The sequence below is a fragment of the Eretmochelys imbricata genome, chromosome 1, assembly GCF_965152235.1.
Source record: "Eretmochelys imbricata isolate rEreImb1 chromosome 1, rEreImb1.hap1, whole genome shotgun sequence".
NCBI classification, from domain to species: domain Eukaryota; kingdom Metazoa; phylum Chordata; order Testudines; family Cheloniidae; genus Eretmochelys; species Eretmochelys imbricata.
The window spans coordinates 189210142-189223020 of NC_135572.1; the positions used below are offsets into that span (position 1 = coordinate 189210142).

Below are 12879 nucleotides of genomic sequence, written 5' to 3' on the forward strand. Positions count from 1 at the left end.
AGCTCCATTATAGGTATTATTTTATAGTTTTGTTGTGAGTATGTTAATCACTAATAAGCTGCTTCACATGAAGTACAGGTGACTAGATTTTTGGCACTTGATTGTATAGGTTTTTATAAGGATACTATTATCTGTCACACTAGTGATACTGTAAAATGTCTTCTTTTTTTAACTGTATATCTGTGAACTTACACTTCAATAGTAGATGTGTTCTTTGTAAAAACAGAAGGAGTTTTATTTATCAATAGAAATTCCTAGATTTAGTGCATTGTCTAGTCATCACTCTCTCTGCCCTGCCCCCGTCCCCCCACCATGTTTCAGTTTCATTATGTTATTTAAGTCATCCTTTCCCTCTAGGTAGTCTCTGTTGTTGGTATAAAAGATCCATGGCACAGAAGTTTGCAGATTCCTGCTGAGCACTTCACTGAGTACACTATCATAGCCTTTCCTCCTTCTCTCCCCTCTCCCCCCGCCCCACGAATTTAATTAACCTAGTCCAGGGAATTATGGTAAATAAGAAAATCAACTGAAATATGTAGGAAGACAATTTAAAAATTAATTGGACTACCTGTTTCTTTCATTCATTTACACACACACACACACACACACACACACACTATATGCATTTTACCAAAGTTAGGAAAGGTCAGTACTTGGTTACATGTAGTGTTAAAAGTGGAGCATCTGAACACCCCCAATAATATATTTCTGTGGGAGTATGACACAGGGTAGACTGTCCCTTTAAGGGCCGGGGCCTAGAGCTGGCCAGTCCCATCTATTAACCATGTCTGCCACACTTGGGATGGGGCCTGGAGTTAATTAGTAGAACCAGATGGGTACGGAGATGTTGCAGGGAAGGGGGATTGCTCAGGAATTTATAGAGAGAGTGCAGTGGATGATAGAAGGTCCTGCAGGAAAGACCCTGAAACCAGGGGAGTTGTTCCAGCTAGGAAGGCCTGGGAGTAGCCTGCTATGGCAGGAAGAACCTTTAGATACCAGGGGAGTTTGGGGATGTGTCCAGCTTAAGGCCGATGGGAAGACATTTTTAATTTGGAACTTTAAGTTAATAAAGGAGGGCTACTGTCCTTAGGAGACCCTAAGGAGGGCTACTGTCATTGAACCCATGAAAGCCTATATGAATAAATAAAGTTTATTTTAAAAAACCCTACATGGGGGGCAAGGCTGGAACTGAGGCAGGCAATGGACAGAGGGAACACTCAGGAGGTGACTGGTCTAGTGACAGTGCCAAGGACAAATAATTGTAATTTAATAGAGATTGCTAGTAACTGGTGCTGATATCAAATTGTGCAGCTCGCTTACTGAGCCTGAAGCAAGAAAAATCAATCAGAAGAGAATCCTTTTAGCAACTTTTGTCTAGTGTTTATCAAAGATAGCTGGACTGATCAATATCCAACACTATAAAAGTGGTACAAAATCTAAACCTAGAAATATCTGAATACCAGCATGTCTATGCTTCTCAAAACTTCATACAGTAACTGTGTGAGTGCAGGTTACAGTGATAATCTTCGCTTGAAAATTAATTAGTAAAACAGTTTTGCTGTACCTAGTTTTACTTGATTATTTCATTGCAGACATGCATTTCATACTGCATATTGTACTTATTTATATTAATTTTAGCACAAGGATAAAATAATGGAGACAATTCTTCTCTTTTCTCTTGGGTGCCTGAGTGATTTCATTTACAAGTAACATATTCTTCCACATAATTTTATTCAGAAGCCTTTATAAGATCAGGGCATCAAATTTTGTATATGAAATGTAGCAGAAACCAGTTAATTATGTCTACTGCAAGGCTTTTTGGTCACTGTAAGAGATGCATGCAAATTCAGTATGCCATCATGAGACCATTCAGACAACTTTTACTTATTTAGCACCAATGCACTTTCACTTATGTGCAAAGTTTAAAAAAAAACAATTAACATTCTTCATTTTTTGAAATTGCTAAATCCTGAAGTGGCTTCCCTTTCCAGCTGCTTTGTCAAGTTGATTGCAGTGCAGTTTACACAGCTGAACAGGTCTGCAGGTGGCTAGAAATGTGTCAGGCAGGTGGGCTGCCAGGTATGGTGTTTTAATATGGAGGTAGCTAGGAAAACTTGATGGGGCTGAGATTTCGCAGGCTGTTAACATAGGTAGTTGTGGAAAACAGGTGTCCATAAGTAATTATTTCACTGCTGTCATTTTACCGTAGTAAGGAGCAAATCATTTCAGTAATAGACTTTTAAATAGATTTCTTCAACGTTAAGATATTGAATATGAAAAGAAGATGTCAGTTTGGTATAAAACTAGAAAAGTTGAATAGATAAAAGAGAAATGTTTTGCAGCTTCCCAGTATGCATTTATATACACAGAAAAACCACTGAAGTGATCTAAAGGATTTTTTTTAAAAGGCACTGCTCTACCTGAACACATCATACATCTGCAGATCAGCCCAAAGCGATACATTGTTACACAAAACATGTGGTTCAATTGATTTTTTCAATATTTTAAATAATATTTCTTTAATATTTAACAGATGCCCAAAGATGAACAAATTGGACTGATTCTGCTCTATCCTCTGTTTGTAGTCTTCCTTTTCTTTGCTCTAACTGACCCACGCAAATTTCTTTTGTCAAAGCAAGCAAAATATTTTCTGTAACAAAGGAAGAGTCAAAATTGGTTTGTAACGTGGTAAGGAGATGAGTTATACATTGTATGCTACTGGGGAATATAAACTATGTGTGCATATAAAATAGATACAGCATGGAATAATTTTGACATATTGGCATTTGGAAAATGAAAAAATAAAAACAATGTAAACATAAAAAGCCTCACTACTGATGCATGCTATACCACAAGAGCTAATAATATGAATTATGCTTTACTGTATATCTGCTTTTATTTAGAGAAAATAATTTATACTGTACTTGAGTTAAATAAGGTCAAATACAATTTTGTGCAGCTTGCCAAGAGTTATCTGTAGTTAACCATATTCAAAAGCTTTGTCAAAGTCAATAATAATTGCTTTTTTACACTGACTATTATCCACAGAACACATAGTTCCTGTGTTATTTCTCCATTATGTTGCTAGAATGTATTAAAATGTAGTCTTTTGGAAGAGGTGCCAATCAAAAGATGGAATTAATTGGAAGCACTGAATTGCAGTGACATTTCCTCAATATTTAGGTTCGGATTTAAATCTCTCTGTGCTTCATAGATACTATGCTACTCTACATGACAGACGGTTTATGACTAATGTATATTTTACACTGAAAAACAGAGTTTTTCTTGAAAATATGTGTTCTGAAAAACAGTGAAAGCTTTTAATGTCAGCCAAATAAATAAATTACAGTAAAAAACAAAAAGAAAAGGAGTACTTGTGGCACCTTAGAGACTAACCAGTTTATTTGAGCATGAGCTTTCGTGAGCTGAAACCAGTAAAAAACATGTTTAATTTCTTTGGAACAGCAAAAGAACGTGTCTACTTTGCAAGTGATTCACACTAATTTAGTAATTCACAGTCATTTCTAGTAACTATTAAAGAATTGTATGGGATCGTTTTTAAAAATAATTTAATTACTGGGTAATTTATAGAAATTAAACACAGTCACAGTTACTAAATAAAAACAATATTAAACCCAGGCTGTCCCAAGGTCAGATCCCTGTGCAGAGGGAGCCCTCCATGCCTGTGTATCTTCTCTGAGAGACTAGTATTGCAGACACTACTCTTTTTCTGGCAAAAAGAAAAGGAGTACTTGTGGCACCTTAGAGACTAACCAGTTTATTTGAGCATGAGCTTTCATGCTCAAATAAACTGGTTAGTCTCTAAGGTGCCACAAGTACTCCTTTTCTTTTTGCGAATACAGACTAACACGGCTGTTACTCTGAAATTTTTCTGGCAAGTGACTGTTAACAACTCAGGGTTACATAGGTGCTTAAGATAAGGACCCTAAAAGTAGCTGTTCCAGGAAGAGGAGGGTAAGGAAGCACCAGGTTCTGAGAATGGAATGGAGTAGGAAAGAGAAGCTTGGGCTCTGAATTCATGGCTGCAGGATATAAATCCAAAATTAGTAATTAAAAACAATAAAAACCAACACTATTATGTTTTATAGACGTGCTTTACTCAACTGAACACCTTTGTTCCCTGAAAAAAGGGACATACATGACTCCTGAGCTTACATGATGCTATCACAGAAGGGCATGTGGGTGCCTGGGGTCCTAGAACTGGCATAGGAGGTTGAAGCAGTCATGGGATAAGAGAGAAGGTTCTCTCAAGGATCAGTAACTGGTTAAAAGACAGGAAGCAAAGGGTAGGAGTAAATGGTCAGTTTTCAGAATTGAGACAGGGACATAGCAGGGTCCAACAGGGATCTGTACTAGAACCTGTGCTGTTGAACATATTCATAAATGATCTGGGAAAAGGGGTAAACAGTGAGGTGGCAAAGTTTACGGATGATACAAAATAAATCAAGATAGTTAAGTCCAAAACTGACAGTGAAGAGTTACAAAGGGATCTCAGTAAACTGGGTGACTGGGCAACTGGGCAACAACATGGCAGATGAAGTTCAACGCCTAACCTCGGAAAAGATATATCAGAAATGGAAAAAATTCAGAAAAGGGCAACCAAAATTTTTAGGGGTCTGGAACAGCTTCCATATGAGGAGAGATTAAAAAGACTGGAACTGTTCAGTTTAGAAAAGAGAAGACAAAGGGGGCGATATAAAATATAATGCATAAAATAATAAAATAATGCATATAGACTAGAGAAAGTGAACTTAACACAAGAACCAGGGGTCATCCAATTAAATTAATAGGCAGCAGGTTTAAAGACAACAAAAGGAAAAACTTCTTCAGACAATGCACAGTCAACCTGTAGAATTCATTGCCAAGAGATGTTGTGAAGGGCACAAGTATAATTGGGTTAAAAAAAAGAATTAAATAATTTCATGGAGAATAGGTCCATCAATGGCTATTAGCAAAGATGATCAGGGATGCAACACTATTCTCTGGATGTCCCTAAGCCTCTGACTGCCAGACACTGGGACTGGATGACAGGGGATGGATCATGCGATAATTTTCCCATTCTTTTCATTCCCTCTGAAGCATCTGCCAAAGGCCTCTGTCAGAAGACAGGATACTGGGCTAGATGGACCTAAGGAAGCATTATGCTTTTGCATCCAAAAACAAACCGTCTGTTCTGTTGTCAACATATTTATCTTTTCTTGTGTCAGCAGACATGTAACTAAAGCATGGTTACCTCATGGTTTTTTTTGTTTTTGTTTTAATAACTTGGCACCGAGCAAGTTGGAAGTTGCCATATCATAACTCACACGTTTTGTGAGATTACTCCCAGAAGCAAAGCGATGGGCTCTCTGGGTTTTTTTTTTTTTTTTTGGTTTTTAAATTAATTTCTTCAGAGTTAAAAGAATTTCTAAATAAATTACAAGAAGTAATGCTGATGACAGGGTATTAAGGTGTAAATCCTATAGCTGTAATGTTAGTTCAAACTAGAGCTAATTGAACAACAGAAAAATTTACCTGTTTTATTTATTATTAGCAAATTTCAATGGTGCTCATGCACTGCTCTCTGTGTCAAATAGAGTTTAAACAACCCTAGTTTAAAAATTTCAGCTTCAATCTACTAGTTAATATCATTGGAATGTCCTAACTGAGTTAGCCTGATAATCTATCAGTACTCATCCCACATGTCAACAAATTCATCCAGAAAGCCATACAACATTGTTTACTTTATTTTTCTGAGAATATTCTTCAAGAATATGCACTGTATAGATAAAATAAATTGCTGCATGCATTTTGATTGGATGAGACATTGAAATGGCACACATGCTGATGTATATATAATAACTAATATTTTGTACCACCTAATTTAAATGTACTCCATAAATAATTAATAAATTCAGCTAATTTTCACTGAACCATTAAGGAACCAGCCTTTAGCTAATAATAAGCCAATTAGTGGTATGTTAGTCTTATGGAAGACTTATCTAGCATAGTCATTAAAAATTATTCTGTGCGACTTTAATACGGAATAATGATACAGATTATGGATCATCTCATCCAGTATTCGGTTTCTGACCATGGTGTCTATAAAATGCTTCAGAGGAGGGGGAACAAGTACCCATTATACACTGCAGTACCAAAAGTCCCGGGAATGCCTTCCTAACACAAACCAGCAACTAACAGCTTTTTTGTTGCTATCCTAACTAAAATGCACATTCTGTTCCTCTTTAAATGTCTACTCTTTACTCTTATTAAACTATCTGCCCAATAATATTCTGCAGGAGTGAGTTCTATAAATTGTACACTGTGTCAAACAATTCCATTTTGCCCATTCTTAATTTGTTACCTCTTATGTTTGAAGGCCAACTTCTTGTTTTATTTTGAGCAAAAGTGAATAGGAATATCCAAATTGGCCTTTTCCGCAATATTTGTTATTTTATAGATGTCTATCATATCCCTTCTTCTCTTCCCTTTTATAGTCAATGAAAATGAATATACCTTTCACCTCCAGCAATCCAAATTCACATCTTCTCAAGGATCACAAGTAAAAATTAACCATTTATTCCTAGTAGTGGTTTACACACTACAAACCACAATATGGCACATGTTAATTTCAGCATGATTTACATTCTCTGCTCAACAGAAAAAGAATGGCATGGAAATTGGAACTCACCAGAAACGTGTACTGATAAAGCCGTGTAGAGAATGCTGCATAATACCTGCCCACAGTATGGTGTGACTGGCTCTGATTTCTGCTATTAGCTTCTCCAGTTCATCAGTACTATATAGTTATGCAAAATGTTTAATGAAACGTAACACACTGGAACATATAAGCAGAAGATACCCTATAACTATTTTTACTGACTTCTTGAAAATATAGTTTGAAATTAAACTCAGTTTCATAAATCAAAAAGGGACAGATGATGTATACAATTAATTCAGAGAAGACTGCGTTTTTAAAGTGTCTGTCACTAAAATATTTTTAAAAAGTACAGTGAGGGAGCAATTCTGTACTCATTTGGACTTTTTGCCATTGACTTCAATAAGAGTAGAATAAGTCCCTAAATCAGTACAAATGGCAACCTATTCTAGCACTATTTCTCCTAAATATTCCAGCATTAGCACCCACCATTTTCAGTAGTGAATTTAATAAATATGGATATAATCAGGCTGTCAAATTCCTCACTCAGACACATTCACTCTGAAATGGTGCTGCTGAAAAAAAAATGTTGGATGGCGAATATTGACACTGAATCAGAAGAAATAATTTGTTTACTTGGTAAGTAAACTTAGTGCCATAGCAGAGAGATCTGGAGAATTGGATAAAAGAACCTAATGTGTACAGGCAGCAGTGAAAAAGGAGACAGGAGCACTGTGCCACTGGCAATTAAGTAAGCAACTAAAAGGACAAGCATATGCCGCATGTGTTTGTTCCGGCTGCTTTATGTTTTGGAAATGGTGGGTATTACGGAGACAGAAGAAAAGAAGATACAGTTATAGAAAATAATATACTGAGGAGAATGGTAGGCAACGTAGACAGAGAGTACACGGAAGAAATTAGGGGGGAGATTAACTTGGGACTCTCAGTGATAGATAGGTTGGAAAGCAGAGGCGAGCTGGAAATGCAATAAGAATGGAAAAAGAATGACCAGCAAAGAAAAGATGGGAGGAAGAGGACAGCAAAAAAGGACGTGGAAGACCAAGGATACAATGGAAGGATTCTAGCAAGAGTAGTTTGAAGAGAAAAGGTCTGGAACTCCAAGACCTATGAACCTGTGCCATGGACTGGAAGGAATGGTGAAAAATCGTGGGCGACTCCAACCCTGTGTAAACAGGAAAAAGAGTCAAGAAGAAGTGAAGTATGAATATTGACATGGGTACAAAGAGAAGAATAAATCAGTGGAAGTCTCCAGATATAATTACATAACATTAATTTCAATATACTAGGTATTTCTGGTTAAGCTGCTGCTAATAACTTTCCCAACAGCACCATGAAATTGACATGATTTTTGACAGTTTTCCTGCAGCCCACTGAATTTTTAAGAACAGCAGTAAAATTGACCAAAGATTTATTCATTCACTTTGTAACTGCTTACTGAAACTATGAGCAGCAGAAAGCAGTGTTTCCACAGATTCAGAAAGACAGTTCTGCATCAGTGGATATTTTGTCGTCATCTTCACATCTCTAAGAGTAAGAATTTTTTTTAGTTCAGTGGAAACTGATCCATCCTCACCATGAAAGGCTTATTATTCCTCACTGGCAGGTGAGTGGGCGGATTACTCAACTCTTGGTGACCCGTAATTCAGCAAACAGGAAAAATATATATGGGGAACGTAAAATGCATTAATATAGTTTTCATAGTTAGCCTTTTCCCTCTAGTAACCCTTCAGCACGTGCACAATATATCAGAACAAATGTCAGCACGGGATAATATTAAGAAGTTTGACAATTAACGTGGGGTAGAGAATGACACAAAATAGCACTGATCACCAATTAACTAGCCTTTTCTCTTCCTTCACATATAGACTTGGAGTATCATGAGAGAGTATATCCACTGAGGGGTACTGATGGAAGGGCATCAAATAGTTTGAATGTTCAGATATCTCTGAGATACAATTGCATGAAACTTCAATGAGAGAATACTAAAGAAGTTTCTTGGGGACACAAATGGAAGGAATTATGTTGGTAATGTTTGGAATAAGCAATGATCATGGTGATCTTAAACAAAAAAAAGAACAACTGGTTTGGTGTGTGGTTTATTTTATTTTATTTTACACTCTTCTTTCCTGTTTTTAATAAATAAATTAGAAATGTCAAATGGTGCATTAATTTCTGTACCAAACAGATACTTTTCAAATCACTTTAAGTTTAATTTGTGCATAGACTGGATGGCTTAGAAGGTTGCTGATGGGCACCAAGTCTTTTTAACTTTCTGGTTCAGACCTCACCCTGGCTAGGAGTGCTCCCAGATAGTTATCATAGAATATCAGGGTTGGAAGGGACCTCAGGAGGTCATCTAGTCCAACCCCCTGCTCAAAGCAGGACCAATCCCCAATTTTTGCCCCAGACCCCTAAATGGCCCCCTCAAGGATTGAACTCACAACCCTAGATTTAGCAGGCCAATGCTCAAACCACTGAGCTATCCCTCCCCCCCCAACCATGATTTGATGGTTGTTTGAGGGGACTATATTAAATGAGATGGTTATCTCAATTCAGTTTATTTTGACCAAGTGTCCACATTCCAAAACAAAATACAATAAAAACACCCTGCAATCAGACTTGGCAGAGATGTATGTCTGTATTGAAAGTCTAAGGAAGTGAGGAAACAAATACCCTAGCAGTGATTCTTCTAGATCACCATTTAGGCACAACTAGTTGGTGAAAACAAAACACAAATGTACAGTAAGGAATTAAAAATTAGAAAGACCAGTGCCAACCTTAAAATACATGGCATAAGACTCAAGATGTACAGATGGATGGAAATGTCATCCACCTTTGAAATTAATTTATATCTCCACAGCAAGCCAAAAAGAGAAAAAAACCCTAAAGCAGTTATCTTAGAGCACAATCTGTTTAAACATTAACCTGTCACTCTCTGGGCAATTAAATAAAAATAAATACTCTATTAAATAAGCTTTTAGACACTCCTATAGTTCATTATGCTTCCATCTAGTATATGGTTGTTTAACAGTATTCTTGATCCTCTTACTGAATTAACAAATGGATGTACAGCGAGAAGCTTCAGAGTCACTCGCTCTTGGTTTAGGGTGCAGGTAGCATTGCTTACACATAGTCCTATAGTATGAATCACACAATGCAATGGAATTCACAAAGTGTAATAGCTTTTGTTGTGGAAAATTCTTACCCTATTAGTCAGTCAGAGATAAAACGAAATCCTATGCAAAAAAAAATCATAAATATCTTAACTGGATATACATTTCTATTTATGATGTTGCCAAAATTGGTATCTTTTCTGATGGATAAATTTCAGGAGACAGTGATAATTTTTTGTCATCACAACAACACTGGAGAAAGTGAGGTCCACTTTCTTATGGCAGTATATAAAGTGTTTTTAATGCTCCCGTGCTAATGTTCTCCATACTATTTATCTATCTAAAGTTTCTACACTGTTGTCCATTACCAATAGCAAAGTCCCTTGTGTAATTTATGGAGACTTTTGGCTTTTCTCCTTCCTCCTTACAAGCCAGACAGACTAAAGCAGGCAGAGACCTTTGTGCAAAGGAAAGTGGTTTTATATAGTGGCATGCCCTCTATAACCCACTATTCAGGAACAGAGTCATCACATTCACAAACCTATATGCAGTTGTTACAGAAAGGAGAATAAAAGAACATTAAAAGCAGATATGCTCTTTAGTAGAGCCTGATTGTTTCTGAAACTGACCAGCATATTAACGTCCAGGACATTCTGCAAGATGAACAGAAGCAACTGCCTATATCACTAGTGGAAATAAATGGCACCCTTCCACACTGGTGGAAAGTCAGTATTGTCAGGTGTATTGTCTGCTGACATTAGGGTCAAATTCATCCCTGGTATCTGCGTAGTTGCACTAAGGATACATTTTTACTACAATACCTGTCAACTATAGATCTCAAAGACTTTTCAGGATGCCTTGTGATAGATGGACATGCAACAATCATTACCATGAGGAAACCTGCTGATAAACCTGACAGCTTCATATTTTGGGTGCTATAAGATGCATTGCTGTACCAAAGAACAAACATCTTTGACAGGTATTGAGAGAAGTCTGTCAACACATGCACATGGCTGAAAAGAACTAGAACTACATGACCAAATTTTCAAATTTTAGGAGGGATGTGCCCCAACCTCACAAAAATTCCTAATCTTACCCAAGAGTGTGACTTTATCAGAGTTTTATCTGAATGCCTATTTGCCATGTACCAAATAATCAGGAGGTTGAGGTCAGAGGTGGACTTTTCAACTGAGCAAAAAGTTCAATCATCACCAACTTCCAATGATGCATCCTCTTTCTGAAGAGTCTGACACAAATAGTGCTATATTCCATAAACAACACTTGACAGCTGCAGAAGACTTTTTTTGTTCATACTTCCTGTTCTTCTGTGCTCTAATCCATGCATGGCAGGTGTAGCCAAGAAATGAAAATATTTTCCCTTTGAAGCCATCTTCAAGAAATTGTTACTTGTTCTGAGAAATCATTCATGCCCTTCCATGCCCTAACAAAATGCAATACTATATCTGTCCGACATATTATATCTATCCTAAATAATATTCTCACACAAAATGATCCCCATAGAAAGTTTCAAATCACAAAACTATTGAATAGCATTGGGGTAGACATATTTTCCAAGGAGACAACAAGAAGCAGCAGCAAACACTGGAGAAGTTTGTAGTACTTGTTTGTACTACTTGTACCGTACTACTTGTTTAAATGCAGGAGACAGCTATCCTGCATTTTTCAAAGCAAGAAATGGTAACAGATATTTGTTACTGAAACACCAATACTGGCTATGCAGTATAATTCAATACCATAATGAAAGAGAATTTTAGTAGCCTTATTTCTAAACTTTCACATTCACATTGAACTTATGCGCACACTGCAGTAAATCGTCTTTTCTCTCTGACTGAACTCAACATCCATATATATTTGTACCTAATTACTTTACTTGATATTCATGCAGCACTTAAAACTGTTCATTCTGAATGAATGATTATAAAGCTGTCACTTAGAAACTAAAAGTTTTCTTACAAACCAACAATACCATGACTTTGAAAGTACATTTTGCTTATAGAGGCATTCCTTATAAATATGTGGTGCAATAGTTTCAACATACAAATGCTTTATTTGCTATGCAGATAATTGCATAAGGTAACTTTTATAAAGTGCTATTTTCTTACCATGGCAGGAACCATCCACTTCCTCATATCCTACACTGCAGATGCATCGCCCAAGAGGCACAAGCCAATCCCCATCTGCTCCACAATACAGTTTTGGAGTATCCCGCTCCTCAGCGCTCTTCACACAGGAACCCCGTACTTCCACCAAAGAGGAAGAATCAACCCTTGGAATAGTATCAGGAAACATAGCCAAGTTACGAACTGTGAAAGGGCACTTTTTGTAGTAAACGCGGGCAGAGACCAGAGCAATGCAGGCTCCAATGTCCTGGAAAGCAAGATAGAATCCTTTCCTGTTTACTGGCCCAACCTCACGAACTTCTGTGTTGAGTTTAAGGATGCGGTCACCCAAGTCCATCTGGGTAAAACTCTCATCAGCTGCAACAGTATCAATTTTAGTGTATTGGCTTGGCTTGAATTTAACTCCATGGGACTCATCTGACTCCATGTAGTAAAGGTTAAAAGTTTCTTTGCAAGTTCCCAGTACCCATGGAATGCTGTTGCAGTCCCTCAGGGTAAACTTCATTTCCACATAAATTTTCTGGGCTGCATCACGGGAGATCCAATTTGTACGAAGCCAGTTGTTTTGGTTTGGTTCCATTACATTACATACCTGGTAGGTGTGAATGGGACGATTGTGTTCATCCATTTCAGTTATGGCATCCCACTGAAAAGAAAACAAGTTGTTTGAAAAACCAAGAATCATAACCTATATATATATATATAAACCTTAATAGAGTTAGAACATTTCCTTTACTTAAAAATTAGAGCTTAGATATTAATTAAAAGAAGGTTTACTATGGAAAAGATAGTTTGCATCTTAGAAGTTCCATGTTGAAAAGAACAGAAATAGAGAAACTGTATCAGGAAAACAAAATTTCTAATGATCGTGGCTTCAATGGGGGATGAAGATACTTGGCATGTCTCAACATCAGATCCTATATGTTCTGTATTACCTTTATTGTCT

The 12879-nt window shown here is 37.0% G+C and overlaps 1 protein-coding gene across 1 annotated transcript in view; it reads right to left on the bottom strand.

Annotated features, from left to right (window-relative positions):
- Nucleotides 1-12618, bottom strand: part of EPHA6 (EPH receptor A6) — a 621363-nt gene extending 608745 nt beyond the window's left edge. The window contains exon 1 of the mRNA XM_077816508.1: nucleotides 11916-12618. Within this exon, the coding sequence (XP_077672634.1) occupies nucleotides 11916-12618 (703 nt within the window). The remainder of the gene's footprint in view (nucleotides 1-11915) is intronic.
- Nucleotides 12619-12879: the final 261 nt, after the last annotated feature.